This window comes from Vipera ursinii, assembly GCF_947247035.1.
Source record: "Vipera ursinii genome assembly, chromosome: 5".
Taxonomy (NCBI): Eukaryota; Metazoa; Chordata; class Lepidosauria; order Squamata; family Viperidae; genus Vipera; species Vipera ursinii.
Genome location: NC_139518.1, coordinates 50,078,131 through 50,102,879, shown reverse-complemented (window position 1 = coordinate 50,102,879; position 24,749 = coordinate 50,078,131). Strand labels below are relative to the sequence as shown.

The window sequence follows — 24,749 nt, the reverse complement described above, 5'->3', positions numbered from 1 at the left end:
ACGTCCTCGGACAAGCGCTGGCTCTTCGGCTTTGAAACGGAGATGAGCACCGGCCCCTAGAGTTGGAAACGACTAGCACGCATGTGCGGGGGAACCTTTACCTTTACCTTTATTATTCTGAATGACACATAAATAAAACAGCCAGAAGTCATGCAAATAATATAATTTCAAGAACATCATAGAACGTCATATATTTCGAACTGGGTATTTAGTTTGTCAAAGGAGGCTTGGGAACGTTTCTTTAGTATCAGTGTAATTTGAGTCTATGAAGTAAGTGAGGCTGCCTAAGGAGTGGGCTAATAAGTCCATGCCAATATCTTAGGCATTGGTTTCTTGCATATTGTTTCATTACCATCCCACTCAGTGGATTTTTAAAAATGCATAAAAGTATTCATTTTGGAAGTCATTTACCTTAAATTATGAGATTTTTATATGTATTTATTCACCCAGAGTTTACATTTTATTTTCATTTTGCCACTTTTTAAAATCAAGACTTACAACACAATGTATGAAAGTGACATCGAAGAACCCAGTCCTGTGAGAACTAAGAAAAATGAATTTATCTTATAAAGAAGAATATGAAGAACAGAAGGATTGCAGTAAATTCTTATGATGTCAGAGTTACAAATTAGCCTAGTAGAAAGTGTGAAAGACACTCCTTGTGGCATAAAGGAAAAGCAGCTTTCAGCAAGACACTGGAGGGCAGCATTGTACCTCTCCCAGTTTCTCTCTGCCTATGAATTCAGGATCTTGTACATCCACATACAGCCCTAGTTCATTCATTTTATAGCCTAATCACACTGGATTGGATTATCCTCACATTGAAATTCATATTGAAACCAATGGCTGAATATAACAAATATGCTGTTGACATTTTATTCAGAATTCACAAAACATGAAGTACGGTACATTTTTAAAACCTGAGATCTTGACAGAACAGATTATTCATTTTTGAAGTTTCTGCTTGTCCATGAACATTTACTTCTCTTTATGTGAATGTTTATTCAGACGCAAAATAGATTGCCTAACTGTATCGGAGTCCAAGCCTCATTGCCTCAGATTGCAGTATAAACAAAAGACTTTCTCTAATAATGCATTATTTTTGCTATGTATCATATTTTTTATGTGTCCTTCTATCATTATTATGACTGTATCTGTGCAGTATTTTTCAGTTAACAGTGCAGGAGCACCTTTAACTGAAGTCACAATTAACACTTTTAGGATGGCATGGGTAATAATGAATATAGTGGTGGGCAAAGTCAAAACGTTAGATATAGTTCTTTCTTTTTGAAGGGGGTAGTTCCTTTTTTAAAATGGATTAAATCTATCTGGGGCTTGTGCTTCAGTTTTTATATGCATCTTATTCGTGTTGTAGGAAACTGTTGCCATAGTTTTTGAGAAATTATAGTTGACGAGGGGTGTTTAAGGAACATGGTTCACCACATGGTCCTTGGGTCTCAGATTGCCGGCTCCTCTTTTAAACCTGTTTCCTATTTTGAAAATGTAGTATTGTTTAAAAAGCTTTAAAAAGCTACCTTTCTGAATTGCTGTGATCTTCAGATTGCAGATCAAGATGTTGTATATTATGAGATAGTTATATTGCACTTTGGTTCACAGTTGAAATAAACAGGTTGCTGAAGAATATAGATCTTGCTGACAAAAAATGAAATACATATAATGTAAAATAAATTTGTACAAGTATCGTTATAGTAGTTTTGAATGAAAGTTATTTGTTTTTCTATTAAAATTAGTTATTGTTGTATTTCAAAATTAATTTTAGGGCATTGCCACAATACACCAGGTTAAAAAGTGGACTTTGATGGAAACTTTGTTGTGGAAGTGCTGGTAAAACAAATAAATATTTTAAAGACGAGAGTGTGCTGTATCTATTTTTCATTTTATTTAAATGAGGCTTTACCACAATAGCTTCTCTTGAACTCTACACATTATTTTATCATGTGCAGCTCTGTTACAGTACATTTTCTATGATGATGTATTTTGTGGGATAGTGGTACTATCTGGCTCAAAGCAACCATTTTTAACAAAATCAAGGAATTGCACTGTTATGTATAGGGTTCTTCGCGCAGGAAAGGAGATGAGGCAAGTGAGTTCAACAAAGCTTATGGTTTATTGCTTGCAGGATCTGAACTGGGAATTGGGTTGCAACTAGCAGCAATTTGTAGCCTAGCCCCTAGGTGGCAGCCAATAGGTTTAAAGCAACCATTGCTGCCTAGGGACAGCCAATAGCAGCACTGGAGACCTGGAGTCTTGGTTGCTGGAGAGCCGTTAGCTGCTCCAGCTAACCACGTGATATTATAATTGAGCCCAATACATAACACCCCTCCCCTCTTAGATCAGACAACATCAAAGCAATAGTTGGCCTTAATACAATTAACAAGACTTAACATCATAGCAACCTTAAATAAAAAATGATACAAGTTACAAGGGTTAACATTATAGCATTTGAATGAATAAGCTTTCATTGACAACAGACTAGACAGTTATCATAGCATCTGAATGAATAGGCTTTCATTGACAGTACACTAGACAGTTAACATCATAACTCCAGTTTTCAGTACAGCAACGAGTTACAGTACAGACAACATTATAGTTATTTTATAACGTAATCAGCAAGATAAGAAGGAGGCTTGCATGCCCTTGTGGAACGCCACGGAGTTCCAGTCACCTTGTGGTCTACCAGCTTACCCATTGGGCCAGGTAGACCATTGTCCTTTGATGCACCTGAGTTAAAGGAATTAGATGGTCTCTGGCTGGCCTCTCCAGGTTGGCCCACCCCAGAGTCAGACTGATCAGCAGAGTAGGCACAGCGGTTGTTGAAGTCTGGTTGGCTTGCTCCTTCAGGGGATCCATGTTGCATTTCTGGACTCCCCTCTACTACGCCCAGTTCCTCATTGGTTATGAAAGAAGAGTCTTGAGGATCCACGTATGGGCTGGCTTGACTGCAAGTTTGTGGACCTTGGGAGGAACTCATGACACAGTCCTTGCTTAGTGGCCCTTCTGGAAACCGTTTTCTGAGTTGATCAATGTGGCATCTGACAACTCGCCCTCCCTCCAGCCCCACTTTGTAAGACAGGGGCTCAGATGATTTGGTAATTTTACCAGGAACCCACAGATTCCCATGTCCATAGTTTCTGGCCCATACCCAAATGCCCATTTGTAGCACCCTAGGGGGTTTTGTTCGAGAAGCTTCTGCTGCCACTCTATCTGGATGCAACCTGTCCAGTTTAGTGATCAGACACCTCTCCCAACGCAGTTCTGCAGGACTTTTGCCTGTAGCAGTGCAGGGCGTAGAATGCTGGCAGAGTAGAAAATCTGCCAATCTGTGATGCCAGTCACCTGTTACAATGCGCTTGAGTGATTCCTTCATTGTCCTCACCATACATTCAGCTTGACCATTAGTGTACGGGTGAAAGGGGGCAGACATTGCATGTCTGATAAGATTTGCTCTGAGAAAAGCCTGAAATTTAGCAGCAGTGAATTGGGCCCCATTTTCTGAAACTAAGACATCAGGCAACCCATGTGTGGCAAAGAGTTTTCTCAGCACCTGGATGGTCCTAGCAATAGTCATGTTTGCAACTGGAATTACTTCCAGCCATTTGGAATGGCTGTCCACCACTAAGAGAAAGAGCTGTCCCTGAAAGGGCCCAGCATAGTCTATGTGAATTCTAGACCAGGGAGTGTGCATTTCCTCCCACCTGTGAACTGGAGACTGTGGCATATCAGGCCTCGATTGATGGCATGTATAACAACCATGGACTTGTGCCTCAATGTCCTTATCAAGGCCAGGTCACCAAAGGTAGCTTCTTGCTAAAGCTTTCATTCTGACAATGCCTGGATGTAATGACTGTAAAACCCTGTCTCTCAGTGAAGGGGGGATTATGACTATGTTTCCCTCTAGGATGCACCCCTTGTGAGCTGATAGCTCATGTCTTCTGACAAAATAACTCTGAAACTCAGAGCCTGGGCTTTTATCTAACCACCCCGTGTATGTACCCATGAAAGCACTCTACTAAGTGTTCTATCTGTACCTGTTTCTGCAGCAATGTCCCCAGCATGGAGGGGAAATTCAGGCAGGTCCTGTATGGACAGAATTCTGGCTGCAGGGGCCAGGTCTGGTTCCATTAGTGGCAGTGGAAGTCTACTGAGGCCATCAGCATGGCACATTTTTTACCAGGTTTGTGAACCAATTTAAAAGTATATGCAGATAAGAAAATATACCATCTCAGCGTTCTTGGGGAAAGTATGTGGGGGGTTTGTTTGTCTGTTGTGAAAAGTCCCAGCAGAGGTTTGTGGTCTGTAAAGACCGTGAAGTCCCTGCCATATAAATAGTCATGGATTTTTTTTTATTCCAGCAACAATGGCTAGGGCCTCTTTGTCAATTTGAGCATAGTTACGCTCAGCAGAGGACAGTGTCCTTGAATAAAATGCTATAGGGACATGTGTTCCATTCTTTTCTAAATGACTCAAAACTGCCCCAACCCCATAAGAAGATACATCACAAGCTAAACAGACTGGTTTAGACTTTCTAAAATGAGTTACAGTGGATTTATCTGACAAGAGTGCCTTTAAGTCCTGAAAGTGTTTTTCATGAATACTGGTCCATTTCCATAGAGCTTTCTTATCTAAGAGCCTGTGAAGAGGGTCTGCCAATGCAGCCTTGTTAGGCAGAAAGGCATTGAGGAGGCCCAAGAATGCTTGCAGCTCTCCTTTGGATTTAGGACTAGGAGCCATTTTAATGGCCTTCACTTTGGATTCAGCAGGGTGAATACCATTAGCATCAATTCGAAATCCCAGAAATTCTGTTGAAGGGACCCCAATACTACATTTCCTCTTTTTTAATTTGAGGCCTGCTTCACAAAGCCTCTGTAGGACAGCCCTGAGCCTGCTGGCTAACACTTCTGTATAGTCCCCAGCAATAAGAACATCATCAAAATAAGGGCAGATGCCCTGAATGCCTTTAAGTGTGCGTTCCATGATCCCCTGGAAAATGCCTAGGGCAATGCTGACTCCAAACTGTAAACGCTTTACTTTGAAAGCCCCCCTGTGAGTCACGATCATCTGAGGTGTGGCTTTGGCCTCATCAACCAGCACTTGGTGATAGACCTGTGCTAAATCTAATTTAGCAAAAATAGTACCCTCTTGCAAGGAAGCTAAAATGTGGTTGACCACTGGGACAGAGTAAGCATGTTGCTTAAGGGCTTTATTAATTGTACATTTATAGTCTGCACATATCCGAATTTCCCCGTTGATTTTAAGTGGGGTGACTATAGGAGTTTCCCACTCCCCACCATCAACTGGTTGTAAAACACCTTGTTCTACAAGCTTGTCTATTTCTGAGTCAGTTTTATGTTTGAGGGCAAAAGGGACCCTTCGTGGCTTAACCCTAATGGGAACTCTGTTGGGATTTAGCTTGAATGAGATAGGCAGGCCTGTGTATGTTCCTAGGGCTGAATCAAAAGCATCTGCAAAGTCCTCGCAAACTGATGAGAGGTTTGCAGCTTGTGTCCGGTTGATACCAGTAAATCTGAATGCCTAAGGCATCAAACCAATCAAGTCCGATGAGACTCGTTCTCTGGCCCCCTACTACTATGACATCCAGGTGCCCATAAAACCCCTTAAATTTTACAGTCATGGTGGCTTCTCCCTTAACTTTAACTTGAGCATTTTGAAAGTCAGTTAAAATTATGTCTGAGGGCCTCAGCTTGGCCCATTTGTTACTGCACCTGCACACAAAATTGAAGGTGTCCTGGGAAATAATGGAGACAGCAGAGCCAAAGTCCAACTCCATTTTACATGGGACTCCTTGTAGCTCTACCAGCAGTTTGAGTTTAGATTTGAGGGGGCGTCAGGCCCCAGTGTGGCACACGCTTCTATGGCTTCTGCAAAACCCCACACTAAATGGACCCTAGGCCCTGGTACCTCTCCTGGTTGGATCTTCCAACTGGTGTTTGGGTTGCCGGTCCCTCTGGCGAGCTCTGCAGACCACTGTGATGTGGCCTGTCTTGCCGCAGGCCCTGCACGTGGCTGACCGGAATCTGTAATCGGTGCAAAAATGGTTGCCGCACCCTTTACATCTAGGTAAGAGAACTGCCTTGTAAGTGTTCTCTTGCTGTTTTCTGCTGTGTTGCTGCACGTCGGTTTGCTTGTGAAGCTTGTTGACTTCAGGATCTTCTTCCTCCGAAGATTCCTCTAAGCGCTTGGTGTCCTCGTGGTGGACTGTTTCTTCATGTTTCATCGTTTTGGCAGGCTGGCCTTTTCTTCCGTAACTTCATCTTGAGCTTCTGAAAATGTTAATTTCGGTCTGGCAAAAATTCTTTGTTAGAGTGTTTGGTTCTGCAGGCCACAGATGAGCCGGTCACGCAGTTGCTCCTCAAGGTTCAAAAATTTACAGAGGTGTATGGCCTGCCTCAAGGCCGCAATAAATTCCGATGCTGTTTTGGTGGGTTGCTGTACTCGCTGATCAAACGTGAAGTGCCAGGCAATCTTTGACATCTTTGGCTGAAAATGTTCTCCCAGCTTCTTCTTGAGGTCTGCATAGGAAATCAACTCTAGCGGTGTCGGAGCGAAGAGGTTTTTGGCAAGGTCAAAGCTGGCTGGGCTGAACACGCAGAGCAACATGGCGCCCTTAGGCCCCTCTTCTGTGATTTGGTTTGCCCGGAGGTAGTTTTCTACCTGGGACAAGTAGGAAGGCCATCCCTCTGGGTGCTTGACGTCGAATTCATGAAGTCTTCCAACTTTCGGCATTCTTTCTTCGGTTGGTTCCTGTGGTTTCCAATCCTGCTTCCCAAGGCCCAGGGAATGAATCCACTGAGCACGTGGTCGCTAGCATGGCTTGCTAACTGACCGTAGGGGGGGGGAATGCCTTTTCCTGCCAGGCGTGAGCTGCATCTCCCCTAGTGGACTTCAGCTCTTTTTGGGAAGCAGGATCCCACCTTTGTCGCCAGTGTTATGTAGCGGGTTCTTCACGCAGGAAAGGAGACAAGGCAAGTGAGTTCAACAAAGCTCATGGTTTATTGCTTGCAGGGTCTGAACTGGGAATTGGCCTGCAACTAGCAGCAATTTATAGCCTATCCCCTAGGTGGCAGCAAAATAGGTTTAAAGCAACCATTGCCACCTAGGGACAGCCAATAGCAGCACTGGAGACCTGGAGTCTGGGTTGCTGGAGAACCGTTAGCTGCTCCACTAACCATGTGGTATTACAATTGGCCCAACACATAACATGCATGATTAAGGTAATATTTTCCTTTTTCAGTAGGTTTTTTTTAAATCACCATGACATTATTATTATAATTATAGTGTCAGCCCTAGTCAGTATTTGTCTAATGGAATGTCTGAAAGATAATCCATTCCCTGCTAGGGCCTAAAAAGGGGGGAAATCAGAAAAGGCATTTTCCAAATATGATAGACCCAATGTGAGTCATAGGGAATATCTATCAGTATCCATTTCTGCTCATATATATATAGCATGTGCACGAAATGCACTCTTTTCAAACTACTTCAATTTTAGCCAACTAAAACAATTCCTATTTCATAGTGAGCCCTGAGCCTTGAGACAAATGTACTTTAACAAAATAATTGATAATAGAAAACAACAACAGTCTCATATATGTGGAGAGTGGTGGTGGCGCAGAAGAATGGTGGTGGTGCAGTGGTTAGAATGCTACTTCTCCTGACTGCCAGCTGCCAACAGTTTAGCAGTTCGATCCTCACTGGTTCAAGGTAGACTTAGCCTTCCATTCTTCTGAGGTTGGTAAAATGAGGACCCAGATTGCTGGGGGCTATATGCTGACTCTGTAAACCGCTTAAAGATGGCTGTGAAGCAGTATAAAAGTCATATATTGTTAATGCTATATATGAAAAATAGAAAAGAGATCATATGTTCATATCAGAGCTGCATTTTAGAGTAGAGTTAAAAATTGAAAATGGACTTGCAATGGATGGAAATGTATTTTGTATGAAAATGTATTGTTAATATTTGCAGATGTCTAAGGATTCCTTAAAATAATCTTATGTAGTTGCACCTATGTAAAAATAATAGGTCTTGTATATAAGATGATTTCTCTGAAATCAGCATCCAGTTACAAAAAAGAAAGTGTACTTGCTGTTATATTTACTGTTGAATCTGAAATTTTTCAGTAGGGGATATTTCTGTTAAAAGGCACCTGGTTACTAAGCTGGCATCTAACAGAGAGGATAAACCTGCACTGGTAGATTTGTTTATTCTTTTCATGTATGTATTCTTCAAATATCATTTTCTTGGTATTTATTTTGGAGTTTCTCTTTATGATAGAAAAATAAAACAGCTCTGTGGAGAAAAAAACATATATAACTTGTGTTAAAAGTTTGTGCAGCATATGATGTGTGGCATTTCAAAAATATGTCATACAAGAAGTTAAAGGGGTACTGATTATAAAAAGGGTTAAGGTAACCAAGCTTTTTATTTTGCCCTAGTCAATTTGTGGGTATAAGACGAGTGCTATTAAGCTATACGTGGCTCATAGACTGCGATTTTGATATTTTTGGTGTAGAACTTCAGTATATATTATTATTTCCTTTAATGTACATAATAACATCATTCCCTAACTGGCAGATTAAATTATGGGGCTGAATAAACCATTCATAAACATCCACTTGCTTGTTAGGAAAAGATTTATATAACATATTTATTTCATTTCTGCACTAAGACCTTTTCATTCTTTATTTAACAATCAGCATTCTCTGGGTTAGGATATTGTTTTGTTTTGTTTTTGTTTCTATCTTTTGTAGTAGCATACAGAAGAATTTATATATTTTTTCCTTCCTTATTCTAGATTTCAGAAATATTGGTCCAGAAATTAAGCCAAAATGCCATTCAGTTTGACTTAAAGCCTGGAGTTAGAATCCTTGTTCATGCTGCTCATTTAACAGCAGGTTGGTGCCGATTCTTTATCAATTAAGCTAGCATTTCTGGAACAATTAATTGACAATGCTTTGATGATAGAATTGTTAATGTTCAGAATATTTTTCTACTTTTTTATTGATATGTATTTGTGATAAAATGCAATACAATACATAGCTATTTAAGTTCTATTATATTTATTGGGACTTAATCACAGTTAATATCCAGAATATTGCAGAATTAGAAAAGGGAAAATGCTGTAAATGGAGGTAGTTCTCAAGATTTAGTGGTGAGTGATAGTTTTACAATAGAAGTATGCTACATACATTTTTAAATTAACTTTTCATGGTTTGGTGACTGCCAACAGTTCTTTCTATTTCTTCATTTAAAAAAAAATACATCCAGAAACCAAGTCTTGAAAATGTAGCTGAAATTATACATGTATATGGCATTGGCTCCCTAAGTATAGTACTTTTGTATGTAAGGATAGAAAAGGACATCATACACCATGTTTTAATTCTAAGAAGATGCAATTTATTCAATAATATATATGATTTAATTCAAAAGTGATAGAACAAATGTACTTACAGTGATGACTACCTAAAAAGATAAATACTTTTTTATTCCCAGACTGAATTAAAATACCCCATGAGTGGCTATCTACATTGCAAGCAGTATATTCATTTTTGTTTGTTACCTTTGGCTATTTTAATAAATATGATATAATATCTAGAAACAAGTTAACCTGAATTGTCACAACTATAATAAGTTAAAAAGTGGTTTGGTTTTGTTTGATATTAGCATTCCTTGGGCTTCATCTGCAATAGGTACAGTTGGAGAACTGAAGCTCCAGGAGTCACTAACTTTCTGCTACAACCAACTTAAATAAAGCATTATTGTCTTCTACTCTGAAAAGTTTGTCAGTCTGGGTATCAGATATTATAGAAGGATTATAGAAGCATAGAAGTGCCCTAATGCAGAAAGAACAGACCGTTGTATAGTGTTCAGTAACAGCGCAGGTTTGGTTGGGAAAATGCAAGTTACAGTTACAGTTTGTTAAAAAAAAGAAGTGGCCATTCTACACTTTATGTGCCTATGACTGAATGTGCTATTATCTAAATTTTGAAACTTCTTTTTAACTTTTTATAGCTCCGCTCATAGATGTCACGCCTAGCCATAGTGGTTCAGCCATGCTAATGTTGCTGTCTGTAGTATTTGTGGGATTGGCAGTATTTGTAATCTACAAATTCAAAAGGTATGTGAGTTTTAAATTTTCCCCCCTGACTTTCCTTCCATTCGTCTGTCAGGCATGAAAGCATAATTCAAACAGAGCCATAGCATACACATAGCAATGATGGTTTTTGTTAATGTTTTAGGAAGATTCCGGGCATTAATGTTTATGCACAGATGCAGAATGAGAAAGATCAAGAGATGGTCAGTCCAGGCAGTCAAAATGAAAGCATTCCTAATGTCCCTCAGAGGGAGCTGATGAACCCACAGCACCTAGTAGATGAGAAGTTGGATACCAGCCCATAGGTAAATAAACTAACCCTGCCAATAGCTGGTCAAAATTTGCATTCTGATTGGCTAAATCTATTCTGACTTTTCCAGTCTCCTCTGCTAAAACACTCAATATTCCCACTGATCCATTAACACATCTAAATTTCTCTAAACTAACACAAATATCTTTACCCTGCCTCTTCTAATTGATGAGTCAAAAAGTATGGGGTAAATTTTATTTTCACTATAATAAATCTCACAATAGTTGCCTAGGGTTATGGAATTTTTTTCCTTCTACCATCATACTTAATATTCAAGGAAATGTTTCGCAGTTTTTGGAACGTATTGTGTTGGCACAAAATCATCTATCTATGAACTTTTTGTTTTATGTTTTATATTATATGCCACTGTCAGTTATTGAGATGTTATAAATAAACAAATAAACTTGCACTAGTCACTAGACAAAATATATAATTCTCCTTTATGGTATCATGACAAATTACTAGCTGTCATTATTATAATACTAGCTGAAGCTATTTTACATCTTTTACATCTATCACACCTTTTAGGAAACCTCTCACAAAAGTTAAACTGAACACAAATGGAAACCTTTACAATTAATACATCAGGAAGGATATTTTATTCAACTATCTTTGAATAATAAGTTGTGCTTTCTAAATACCTTTGCACAGTCACTGCAATATATCCAATACATATTTTCTCAAACCTGGCAATTTTAAGATGCGTGGACTTCAACTCCCAGAGTTCCCCAGCCAGTGTAAGCGGCTCCTGAAGATGGACATCTCCTTATAATTTTATTGATTCACGGAATCATGCAAAGAAAGGATAATTTGAGTAATCTAAAGCTAAGTAATTTAGGATCTTAGTGATAGTTATAATTTTATATTTCAGCCAGAATTGTAGTTACAGCCATGGTAAACCTTAAAAAGCAGGTATAATGTAGCTTCCTCAAAAAGATCTAAGAGACCAACTATTATTCCAGTTTAAATTAGAATATCTGAATTTCATATAAAGGTAGCTCTATATTAATGAAGTTTGGATAAACTCTGAGGAAAGCTTTACTGGAGGTGAGTTTGCCAACGCACTAATTTCAGATTCTCTGCTGCACATATTAGCATGACTTGGGCTTTAGAACACAGAACAAAGGGTACCTTGGAGGTCTTCTAGTCCAACCCCCTCCTCAAGCAGGAGACCCTCTGTTTTTTGAATATAGCCTTTGAATGGATTGTGTCCAATTCCTCCATTTGTATTCCAGTTGTCTACCTTATCATAATATCATTAGCTCACAATATTTGAGTGTAGTATTTTTAGCTTTAGAGGAAACCAAATATCGACACGTGAGAAAAGATATGAATGAAATGTGTGATGCCAGTAGAAAAGAAGTTTATTTGATCTGATGTCATTTTAAACTCAAAGGTAGATTAAATCAATAGGTACGGCTAATATGTGCATGATTTATGTATTTAATATTTTCACAAATTTGACAAAAATGAACAATGATATTTAAGTATGCCGTGGTGGCACAGTGTTAGAATGCAGTATTGCAGGCTAACTCAGCTCACTGCCAGGAATTTGGTGTTCACAGGCTCAAGGTTGACTCAGCCTTCCATCTTTCCGGGGTCAGTAAAATGAGGACCCAGATTGTTGGGGGCAATATGCTGATTAAGTAAATCACTTAGAGAGGGCTGTAAAGCACTATGAAGTGGTATATAAGTCTAAGTGCTATTGCTATTATTATATATTGCCAATCAGCAGCATTTTGGAACAGCATAAGTTATGCATCCTTCTGGAAATAAATTATTAATTATGCTCAGATGCATGCAACTATATTTATTACTGAAGCTGTTTTTGTACTTTATCCTTAATTAGCTTCATTTCTCTTCCTTCCCTTTCCCTTGCACATGTGGATTAGTATTCAAGGATTGTACTTTTAATGAATCCAACTGATTCTGGCTGGGATTATTTGTAGGGTTGCCAGATTTCCAAAGACCAATTCTTGTTCACAAGAGGCTATTGGGAGGAAAATCTCCTGGACATCCTGGACACCAACCAGCGAGCGTGACCAGACAGCCAAGGACTGCCCAGGGTCCAGGACCAGACAGTGCATAGACTCTTGCCCTGCTGATAAACACACTGGCGGTCAGATGTCTGAGGAATGCTCGTCAGGCGCAGGTGCGCTGGGTTGCTGACCCACTGATTAGTACACTGGTGGTCAGCTGAAGGGGTGGGGGACTGGAGCAGCTGCCTGTAGGCCACAAGGCCAAAGCAACCATGTTAAAGTACATGGGTAATCTGGAGCCCTTCCAGAGCTGCCGGTCATAAAGTTTGATTATAAATATTGTCCTGGGCAGTGGACAAAGCAGGTGGTTTCTATACTGTCCAAGTTCATCATGGATATCTGGCAACCCTATTTGGATTTAGCCTTGGCTGTATCCAAGCCAGTAATTGCCATAATTCAACTTAAAAGTGTTTTGAAATGTTTGGGCTCAACCTTGGACAATATAACAGAGAGAGAAGGGGAGAGAAAGGGAGAGAGAGAGAGAGACCACATCATATTTTAATATAAGATGCATTTTTGTGCATATATCTGTCTTATTGCTCCAAGAGCCTTTTATGGCCAGTTTACATGATAATTAAATAAATAAACAGCTTTTCAAGTCTGTAAGCACTCTATATAGAATTTAGTTTTCATGCAGGTTTAGGGAGGGCATATATAGTATATTTCTATAGTGTTCTTCTATGGTTTGGAAATATAGATTTCCAGAAGCATATGCACTGGAATGAAAATTCAGAAGCACTTTTCATGTATGAGAGTTGCCAAAGCCTATAATTTATATGACAGAACTATATGTATGTGAGTGAAAATATCTCCAATTGCTTATAATGATTTAAAATTGAAACAAAAGCAGCATGGATTCATAGAACAGAAGATTTTCCCGTGAAAACTATGATGCATCATCAAAGAAAGTAGTGTTCATGGTCAATTCTATATAGATGTTTTAGACAGCCCAAAGATGAGAGTTTTAGGAATTTTTGAGCAAACTTAGTTCCTCAATAAGTCTCTAGAAATTAACCACTAAATGTAAAATCTGATTCATAGCCATTTTTTTTGCTCAGTTTCAGACCTCTAGTTTTTGAAGAAAGACAAGAATCTCAGCAGATTGTCAGAGCCCTGACATAAATTAAATTATATTTAATTTCAATTATATTTAATTTCAAATGTTATCAAAAGTAAGCACTTTAACTCAAAGGTATCCAACCAGTCCAGTTCCTTCCTTTTGTCATAGGCTGGGCTTTAATGTGACAGGGTTGAGACATCCTCATTAGTACGAGAATGAGATGTTATGTTGAGCCTTCTAAATGTCAAGCAGCCACTCAAGATGGGCATAATGTTCCAGTGAGGAACATTTGCATCCAAAGTATCCAAAATCAGGACAAAAAAGTTTTCTGTTCCCTCAGTCACACTTTGTTACTTTGCTAATTTTAATTTATTGTTTTTATCTCTCTTTACTACAGGAAGTATTTCCACAGTTGCTGAGACTCAAAGCACAAAAGAAATTCCTACCTGTATTAATGTTTGAAACAAGAACACCAATCTATCTTTATCCCTTTCCAATTTATTATATATATATATATATACAGACGCACATATATATTGTGTGTGTGTATAAAATCTCATACAAAAATGAGAGAGAGAGGAACATTCACTGCTTTTGGACTTTTGATTCTTCTGATGACAAAAAAAAGGTTTTTAGCTTTAAGCCTGTGCATGTGGATGTCATTTGGGTAACATATTTGGAATGTACAGGTGCTCTATTTTAGTGGGGTAACAGGAAAGCACTACTTCCTCTTAATCCTCTTCCCATTTACTTTTCTAATTAATATTTAATTTTTAGATGATCCATACTGATATAGGCCAAGAATGTGCATGGGGTATTTTGGGAGGGAAATTAGGTGAACGTAAACTTGCTGACTTTCAGTATAACTCTTAACGTTTTTAGCACTGAGGGATTATAGTTGACTTTGGCACTACAGCCTACATTCCTGAAATACAGAAAAAATGTAATAAGAGTTTTAAAAACATAACCATTTTATTATTTTTTCCTTGTGTTTTCATCTGGTATTTTATGTATTCCCTGAAATAATTTATCTGGGGTTCTTTTAATTTTGTTTTTAACTGCCAAAATCAAAATACTTTATACATAGTTGATTGACACTTTCATTCATGTCATTCTAGTACAAGAAGAACAAAAAAAACCAACAACTATCCTTATAGATATAAATCTAATAAGAGGCTTTGAATAGCATTTAGCTTGTCTTTGCCATTTGATATCATTAGGTACTTGTTTTACCCTTTAATAAAGACATCTAGTTAAGACTGTTCTACTTAGCATTTGTATTAATAATTTCAACCATTTTGCCAGCATTCCCTCTATTCAATTTGGAGATAATTATTCATTAGTAGAATGGAACTAGTTGGAGAAAATATTATTTCCTATAATTTCTACATTGTTACCTCTTCCCAACTGTGTTGGTGGGTTTTTAAAATGGTTTTAAAAAACCAAAATAAATGAGAGTTATTTGGTACATTGAGTGAATATTATAGATAGATTGGTTCAATCTATGAGCCAACAGTCACAAATTTTCAAAAGGCCTTGTTCCAGAGGAATAAATTGCAAGTCCTGTTATCCCTGGACTATACACAGAAATGATGTTTGTGTGACTTCATTATAAACATCCCACAAAATGTAGATAATAGTATAATAGATAATATGTTTGCATAAAATGTAGACATAATAGAAACCTTTAAATCAAGTTGTACTATTTACATGAAATGTTTTCCCCATACTGGGGCTAATTTTACATCTTGTAGCTGGAAAATATCGACATAGTTTGCCATATAATTAACTTTTTTAGATAAATGCTAAATATATTACCATATCTATTTAAAAACCATCTACCTTTTTATTTCACTGTTTTTATTGCATTGTGGAATAAAACAGGTCCCGCTACAAATTCTATAGACCAGACACAAATACATTATTTTTCTAGAATGAGTCAGTAAAAATGTTCCACTGAGCAGATTTTAGTTCCTCCAAATTTGTAACCAATAGAAAATAATCCTCATTGGGGTGACTCAGTGTACATGCTAGCTGTAAACTGAAACTTGATTAATACATTAAAGATATAATCCACATATTGAGAATGACTTTTAATTGTAAGCCTGATGATTGAAAGACCTGGCCTAATTTTTTTATTCGCTTGTTGGTTAACCACTGCTGAATTTTTATAACTTTTTGCTTCATGAAAAGTTACAGTAAAGACATTATCTTCTTATAAACATTGGATTCAGTATGAGAAATATAATTCCCATGAAACCAGATCTTGGAGTGCACATGTACTAATGGGACATGAACTTCTCCCCAGTATGAACCAGATGCTCTTATCCAGGGGTGTCAAACTCGCAAAGTCACGTTATGTGTTGTGACATATTGTGACTTTTTTTCTATTGCCGACAATGAAGTGGGTGCAGTTTTGGCATGATGGATCCAGCCTGTGGGCCAGCAGTTTGACACCCCTACTCTTATCTGTCTTTTTGTCCATCTGTTTCTAGCATATACATAAAGTAACATCAAATAAAGTAAGAAATATCAGGGATTATATAATTCATTAAAAATTTAAAGTCCTGAAGGGCTGTTATTCAGTGCTAAAGCATCAATTCCAGTGGTGGGATTCCAGTGATTTGCATCACTTCAGCAGAACCAGTAGCTAGTTTTTTGTTGCCCAGGCCCAGAATGGACTTCCGGAAGCGACATCCACACAGAGAACCGGTTGTTCACATATTTGAATGCCACCACTGATCAATTCCATAAACTGTTGATTGAGGTATATTACAGAGATGTGAAATACTAATAAAATATCTACCTCACTTACCCAGGTAAGTAAGCTAGTCCAATGAAACTGTTTCCCAAAGCACTGGAATTTCTAAACATGTATTAGTTTTTGAAAGGCATATTACTATTTTAAAACATTTCCAGTGGGATGTTAGTGTTCAGAATGATCATAATTGAGGACTTTATAGTTAAGATTATTAACTATAGTTATTAATTTCTAAATCAATTTAAATAATTAATCTGGTTTATACGTTAGGATTCAAACAATTCAACACCCAGATATTTAAATACTTATGCTTAAAACTTTTTAAAAAAGTGTTATGAAACTTTGAACTTCAAAATGAATATTAAAATGTGAGTGTATTAATAAGTAAGATTATTAATACAGTAATTGCTATTTATAATAAAATTAATGAAATTCCATGTATGCAGGAAAAAATGAAAAATGTCCACTGAGATACATTGTTTCAGATTTTTATAATATGACAGGTTTTTTTAAGCTTAATTTAAACATCATTTAACTTAGATTATTTCAGATTTATGCCAGTTTTAAAGGTCAAACCTTTAATTCTAGCCAACGTTGAGCAGGTATGGGTCAGAAATACAGCGCTAAGATCGTCAGACTACTAAGCTGCTGGCATCAGCACTGTTATATGGATATTTATTGCAAATCTTGTAATCATTACATAATGAGAAGCTGTTGCCTGGGCAACAGGCTTTGGTATGGCTCATCTTCCATTAATGGATGATATTTATAAATATCCTGCTTTACTGGAATTAAACTGGCAAGATAAGTTTTCCTAATATAAGATGCTGATGTGATTGTTTTGGCACAGCTCTGTTATTAAGGCTGCACATGTATTCTTACTGTCAGTGGGATTGAGTCAGATAAAACCCAAATATCCTGATTTAAACTGCTAGTGTACCACAGGCTTAATATATAATGTACCAATGCACAAAAACAAAGAGCTGGTGTCCTTTCCGGTGTGGCATTTGGTCATATGAATGATTTGAAAAGCAATTAAGTTCATAACTCAATATTTCTAATAATGAATTTGGACAACCAAATTGGATATTATTCATGTTATTTCAGCAAGTAGAATTTCTGCTTCCATGAGTCCTGATGTTGTTTTGCTGCCTTATAGATGTCTCCCACCCAAACAACATTCACCTGGGCACATTGGTGCAGGTTTGCAAATACAACTGGCCATTCTGTAAGGAAAGCTTCAGTGTTATACTAACACTACTTTCAGTTTTAAATTAAGAAATACACAGGCAAATTTTTGAAGTCCAATTATTTAAATAATATGGTTAATTACTTAAATGTCTCCCCTAGAAATCAAGAAAGCATTTAATTTCAATCTTCAATCTCATTCTTTTCTGAAGTCCATTTTAGTCCTAGGGCCCAAATTGCTACATATGAATAATAATATTTGGCTTATTGTAATGCTAAAAAATTAGGGATGTGGTGCATCAAAATAGAATCCATATTTTTTCATACAACAAGGACAGTATTATTCATAGTCTCAAAACAGAAAAACTAGATAACTATAAAATAAGTCATTTTGATAAACCTCTGGAATTCTACACTTTTTCCTACCAGATGGGAATTATGTGTATCCATCGGTGTAGCTGTCACAATATGGGAAAATAATCAAGGATCACTGTACAATAATTCTCACAATTTTAACAGATAGAAGTCCAATATTAGTGGTGTTATTTTTATAGGAAATAAATTTGATTTCTTATAGCATTGAACTATTGCTAATTTTGAAATCAGTTTTTGATGTAATTTTCTCCTCTTGGTTAGATACAATGTAGTGTAATGTATAATTGCTATTGTTTATTGATTTTACAGTCATATTTATTAAACAGATTATGTCTCTAAAGGAAAATATTGGATTGTCAGTTATTAATTTCTCTCAGAGTGTGAGCACAAAGATTTTTTAAAATGTAATCTTCATAAAATACTAACAAAATTACAATTGTGTCCTCCTTGTTTATTAGACATGAATCATACAATAGAAACAATTTCCATTCCATGCCATCTGACAATATCAAATACATTTGATTATCAAGGTCAACTTTCTGTACAAATTAAACCTGTTATATGATCCAATTGGGTTCAGCTCTAGTGATGACAAAGCCTGTCATTTGTAGTTCTACCAAGTACAGTTCTATAATCAATATAATTCATATTTCTCTTCTTTTCTTGATGAACTTTCCCCTCCCATCCATCCTTCATTTGCATCACATGACCAAAAATGTGAAGATAGCCCAAATGTCTATTAAAATAGTCCAATAACTATTGTCTCAAAGGAATAGTCTTTACTGGGTATAAATTGATTTAACAAAATAACAGAGTTGGAGGAATCTTGGAGGTCTTCTAGTCCAACCCCCTAGTCAAGCAGAAATCCCTATGCCATTTCAGACAAATGGTTGTCCAATCTCTTCTTAAAAATCTCCACTGATGGAGCACCCACAACTTTACTTATCACAATACTCTTATTAACTATCTAAAGAACTATAATGTAATAAACAGTCATCTAGCTGTTCTTGATAATTAAAACTGTTGTCTTTACTCTTGGCATTTTTATGTATCAGACATACTTTGTTATTCTCCTCATCTCCTCACCATTGTTTTAGTCTAGTCTAACATGTTGTTGCATTCCTATGCATTTCTGTGTTCAGGTGGTTTATATGTACGTCTTAGCCAAAAAATCAATAATATAATTAATTAAGCTGATCATTATGGTCATTAGAAAATATAATTGGCTGGGCAAGCCAGAAGAAGTTTACATTCCATTCGGACATGGATTCTGTCAGGTTCAGCTTAACTTCTGTACCTCCAAATTATCATTCTAACCAATCTGATCTCTGCTTTCACAAAAATGCTCTTCATTATCTTAAATCAGTGGTGGCGACCCTATGGCACACGTGCCAGAGGCGGCACTCAGAGCCCTCTTTGTGGGCATGCATGCTATGCCCCAGAGATGTCAGATGTCCCTCTTCAACCAACCGCTCCAGGTCCCACGTGGCCAGATGCATCCCGGCATGGCTGGTTTCCCTTCACCCCTCTCCCGTCCCTCCTGGTCTCGCATGTACTCCTTTTCCCAGGCATGACCCACTGCATTGCCTCCTCAGCTGTCGGCCAGCTGTCCAGCTCAGAGGCGGCTTCTCAGAACTGCTGGCAGCAGGCTGTGGAGCCCCAGAGTGCACCGGTCAAGGAGCTGGCAGGCTGTGGCTGCTGACGGACACCGTCAGCCCCTATGCGCTCGCTGGCCTCTGTGTGCAGGGTCCGATGGTGTCAGGCAGCAGCTACCCTGGCCCCTGCCTCACTTTGCCATGCACCCCTGCCTTGCCTCGCCTCACCCCGCACCTGCCAGTGACCCCCTGAATCTCCCCCAACCCTGCCCGGCCACCACAGGCATCCCTCCTCATGAGCAACTTTGAGGTGACCACACCCACTTTGGCCACACCGACTCATTAAATTTTAACATTTTAATGAATTTTTTGTTTTTAAATCTTTTGAATAAATAAGTGGTATTGCCTGTACAGTTAAAGCCGTTAGCAGTTTAGCCTTTTATATTGATTCCAGCTGTCAGCTCTTTCGTTTTCAGGTTTACTGAATAAGTTGAAGAGATAAGAGGACAATATATATTCTTGTCTCATTCTCCTTTCTATTATGAAACACTGTTTTTGCAGATTCTTTTTTCATTGTAAAGTTTCTTTAAAATATAATTTTATATTCTATCTTGATTGATTTATGTGTTCACGTCAGTGTTGAGTTTTGGTAGACTTCATGGTTTTCTTGGCAATATGTTTCAGAAGTGTTTTGCCCTTGCCTGATTTCCAAGGTTGAAAGACACTGACTGAACCAACAACTGAGGTGGAGCTCAAATTCTCAGGCTCCTAGTTTGTAGCCTAATGCCATAACCATTACATCAAACTGGTTCCCTCTAACACATATGTTAACTTTAATTGATTCCACATTCTTGCAAGATCTACAAAATGAAAGGCCTTAGTGTAGTCAATAAATCAAACATAAATCTTCCTAAACTCTAAAAGAACCATTAACCATTAACTACTTTGAGGAACCTACACCATCTCATGTTCCTCTATTTTTTCTGCCACCATTCTGTTGGTTTGGCTTTTTATTTTTCATGTATGTCCTAATATTTTTTGTAAGATTGTAAGCAAAACTCACCTTATACAATGATTTAAATGATTTGGTAATTTTCATATGTTGTTTGTTTAGTGCAGATATAAGCACTTTTTCCCCCAACCTATGGACCATGGTTTTATTTCATATTTGCTTACATATAGCTAATAGCAATTTACCTGCCACTTTCAATATTTTAATTTCTTCATCTTTAAACAATGCAGTGAATATACTGTACCAGGTAGTTTTCTACTTGGTGGATGATCTATTGCTTGTCTCATCTCACTTTCTAACTGAGATGTTCCTGAATTTAATCTTTGTAAGCAAATAGTCATTACTGTCAGGACCCACCCCAAACCATGTCTTAGGAAGACAAAACTCTTGGAGTCAAATCTAGTCCAAAAAGAATCTTTACTATGACATGCTTGGTTGTAGGAATACAAGTCAGGACTTAATATTGTACTACAAACTAAACCCTTATAAAGAGTTCCCGGTTCAACCCCCCCCCTTAACCCCGTTTGGTCAGACTCCCATCATTTTCCTCGTATCATCCCTCTCGTGGGAAAAAGGAATTTAGGACCTTTTATGTTTATTGCTCTCTTCCGTGACACAAGCCAGATGCTCCTACCCTAACCCCCCCTTTTGTTTCCCCAGTTCAAAAGGCTTCTCTTTTCCTTTGAAATGCCTAATACTGGCTCAATACACATCCGTTCCCTCCTCCTCAGAGGATGGCAGGATCCATGGAATAATGTTTTAAACATACATTTATGAATATGATATAAATGGATACTGACAGTCCGCTCTCCTTAGAAAAAAGTTGTGTCCATCTGTAGGGGAAGAAAAGAAAAGAAAAAGAAAAAAAACATATATAAATGTTAACTCGGTTTGTTTGGATATTCTGTATGAAATCTCTTAAGCAGCTTTGGTGCTTTAACGTGGTCTTTGCTGACCCATTCATTTTCTGAGGAGGGGAGGTGTTTCCAAGCCACTAAATATTGGGTCGTTCCATGATGTTTCCTGGAATCCAGAATTTCTTTCACCTCAAAATGTTGTTTCGCTTCCACCATGATGGGAGGTGGTGGTGGTGGAATTTTTGTTCGTGGGAGAGATTGTTGTTCTCTCTTTATTAGACTGCAGTGAAAGATTGGGTGTATTCGTCTAAGATTTTTAGGTACTCCTAATTCATTCATTTATGAATATGATATAAATGGATATTGACAATTACATTTCCACCTCTCTTTAAATTTGATTGCCTCAATTGCTGTGATTAATCTTTCCATAACTGTACATTCTCCTGTGATTTCAACAATCTTCTTTAGTCTAACTTTCTATCTTTGTTAATTTTCCTTATTTGACATAATTTTTCTTATGCTGTTTTTCATTTTCCTTCTTACTTTGCATATTTTTCGAAAAACCTCTTCAACAATTTTTCCTCTTTGAAAGTTACAAAAATGTGCTTTCTACCTTAGTTTTCACAGTTTTTTTTAAAATTTCTTTCCAATATTCTTCTAGTTTTATATGTAGGTTGAATGTATGGAATCAATTCCTTATATTGATTTCTTAAATTTTATTCTCAACCTTCTAAGTCAAAATGTTCTTGAATACTTACTATATTTTGATTTCTAAATTGATTCTATATATTTGATATCAATAATTCATGGTTAAAATCTGCACATGTAAGTGTCCAGGCTGTGGCCTACACTTTTCCAACTTCTGGTTCCTACTGTGCATTCAATATTTAGTGATTTCTATTTGTGGACGTTGTATTTAAGTTGTTTGAAGCAGGAACAAAAGTCAAAGGACCCACTTGGCAAGATTCTGTTAGCCAACGGGAAAATGTAGGGTTTATTTTTTTAAAAAAATTGTGAAATATATAATATTTTTCTACTTTTATTTTAAATAGAATTATACAGGTATCCTCAGCTCATGACTATAATAGAGCCTGCCCAGGTTGGCAGTCATGATGGCCATTAAGTGAAGTGACCTCATAGCCACTTTCCCATCCCTGGTCTTCCTGATGCAGTCATTAAATGAATTTGTGGGTCATTAAATGAAGCGTAAGCTGCCTATGACCCTTGAGAGAGGCCATGGGAAATCTAGTACAGGCTCTGCCCTGGCTTCCCAAGGCTTCCCACATTGCTGAGAAACCCCGTGTTCCACTTCTGCCTCTCAGAGTTATCATAGCCTCCTTCTCACTGTGTCACTTATCACATACTTACCTTTTGAAGATCTGTGGAGCCCTGGTGGCACACAGGTTAGAATGCAGTATTGTAGGTTACTTCTGTTGACTGCTGGCTGCCATCAGTTTGGCAGTTCAATTCTCACTGGCTCAAGGGTGACTCAGTCTTCCATCCTTCCGAGGTTGGTAAAATGAGGACCCAGATTGTTGGGGGCAATATGCTAACTATGTAAACTGTTTAGAGAGAGCTGTGAAGCACTGTGAAGTGGTATATAAGTCTAAGTGCTATTGAATTAGGGAAGGCCACTCTATTCCTGGGCCAAGTAGTGCAATCCCAGGAGCAGTTATCATTTTTAGAATGGATGCATTGAACTGGGGACACTTCAAAAATCATGGCCATGTCCAAGATCATGCCATATGTCTCAGCAATGTAGTGATTTGCTCTGCTTGCTTAAAAGCAAGCTCTGGTCTACTGCAGGCCTTTCCAGAGCTCCTGTTAGGGAAACAGAGCATGCCTCTTTGTACCTGAGCCACACAGAGTAATCCAGGAAGCAATTGCCATTTTCAGAGTGCCCACATTTCAATCTGGTCACCCCAAAAATGGCAGCCACTTCTCGGTTTGCACCATATAGCCTAAGAAGAAGGCAGCATGTTATGCTTCCTGACAGTGGTCCACAGAATTCACATTAAGGAAGCAGAGCAAGCTGCTCCATTCCTGAATCACAGGGCATAATCACAGCAGCAGCCATCATTTTTAGAGTGCTTACAGTTCAATGAGGTTGCCTTGAAAATGGCAGCTGCTTCCAGGATTATGCCATGTGGCCCAGGAAAGGATACCCTGCCCTTCTTTCCTAACCTGAGCTCCAGAGATCTTCAAAAGGTGAGGAGGGTGTGAGATCTGGTGGGGTGGGAAGCAGACCTAAGGCTGCAGGAACTCAATGGGGAAGAGATGGGGGGATAAGTGGTGAGGAGGCTACTGCTGCAGGTGTCCCTGTGGTCAATCATAAGGGCAAACAACTGCACTGGTACTACAGTGGCCATAACTTTGGAATTGGATCATGAGTAGCTTTTGGAGGTCTGACTTTGAATAGTCACTAGGAGTCAGGTCGTAAGTTGAGGAATACCCGCACTATATCCATAATGCTAAAAGATACTATCATGCTTACAGAATATCCACCATATGACATTTTACACTGTAGAATGCTTTATAATGTATTATTCACAAAGCTTTGTTAGTTTAATGTTCTTAAGGAACATTGCCTCTAAATCTTCCCAGAGTATTAGCTGCGGTGCAGAAAGCTGGCTTTCTTTTCATAATTGTTAAGGGTTTAAGTGGATTTTTGACAACAGCTTTAGTTTTGAGTCATAAACCATAGACAGAAAGACAGTTATCTCTGAATGTTCACCTTTGTTTGAATGTACACAGAATTATTTCTTTCATTACTTGAATATATCCAACCATTCAAGGCTTACAATAGCAGCACTTGAAGTAATAGCTTGTACAAGTTTTTTTTTGTAAGTTTTTTCCTCACCCAAACCCCTTTAATTAATGAGGTACTGTCATTGAATTTCATCATGACAGAAAATAATAATAAGATGAAATAATAACTGAAGTGTGAAATATAGCAAGATTAAAAAGTGGAGAAAATGTTGCTTGAACATCTATTTTAAAAAAAATAACAAGTGTATTCTTCTACAGCAAATCAAAATAGGTTTATGTGACAGCCATGAGCTGCTGGTTTTTTTCTCATAACTTTCATTTCCCCCCTTTTTTCCCCTCTGCTGTCAAATGGTTGCTCATATACACAGAAGTGAAAGAGCTGGGGAGAAATACACATCCCTAATATTAAATATACATCTCTAATGTTAAAATATAAAAATTATTATCTATGGATTGCTAGCAGACATTTCAGAACAGAATATAGAAGTGTGCCACATAACAGTGCTTATAAAAAAGAAATAGCATGAATAGTTTGCATGTATGAATTATTGAAGAAATGGATACTATATCAATGCCCAACATTTTAGTATATCTGATCTATGAACCACATTTTTGGAGGGTGCTATATGACATTCTGTATTCTGGAATACTGC

General features: G+C 37.8%; 1 protein-coding gene across 1 annotated transcript in view; it reads left to right on the top strand.

The window, feature by feature from the left end:
• Positions 1 to 12,529, top strand: part of LOC310641653 (VPS10 domain-containing receptor SorCS1-like) — a gene marked incomplete at its 3' end in the record, with an annotated part of 432,565 nt that extends 420,036 nt beyond the window's left edge. The window contains 5 exon segments of the mRNA XM_083364890.1: positions 8,832 to 8,931; positions 10,049 to 10,154; positions 10,276 to 10,421; positions 10,424 to 10,435; positions 12,390 to 12,529. Coding sequence (XP_083221016.1) covers positions 8,832 to 8,931; positions 10,049 to 10,154; positions 10,276 to 10,421; positions 10,424 to 10,435; positions 12,390 to 12,529 — 504 coding nt within the window.
• Between the last annotated feature and the right edge of the window lie 12,220 nt (positions 12,530 to 24,749).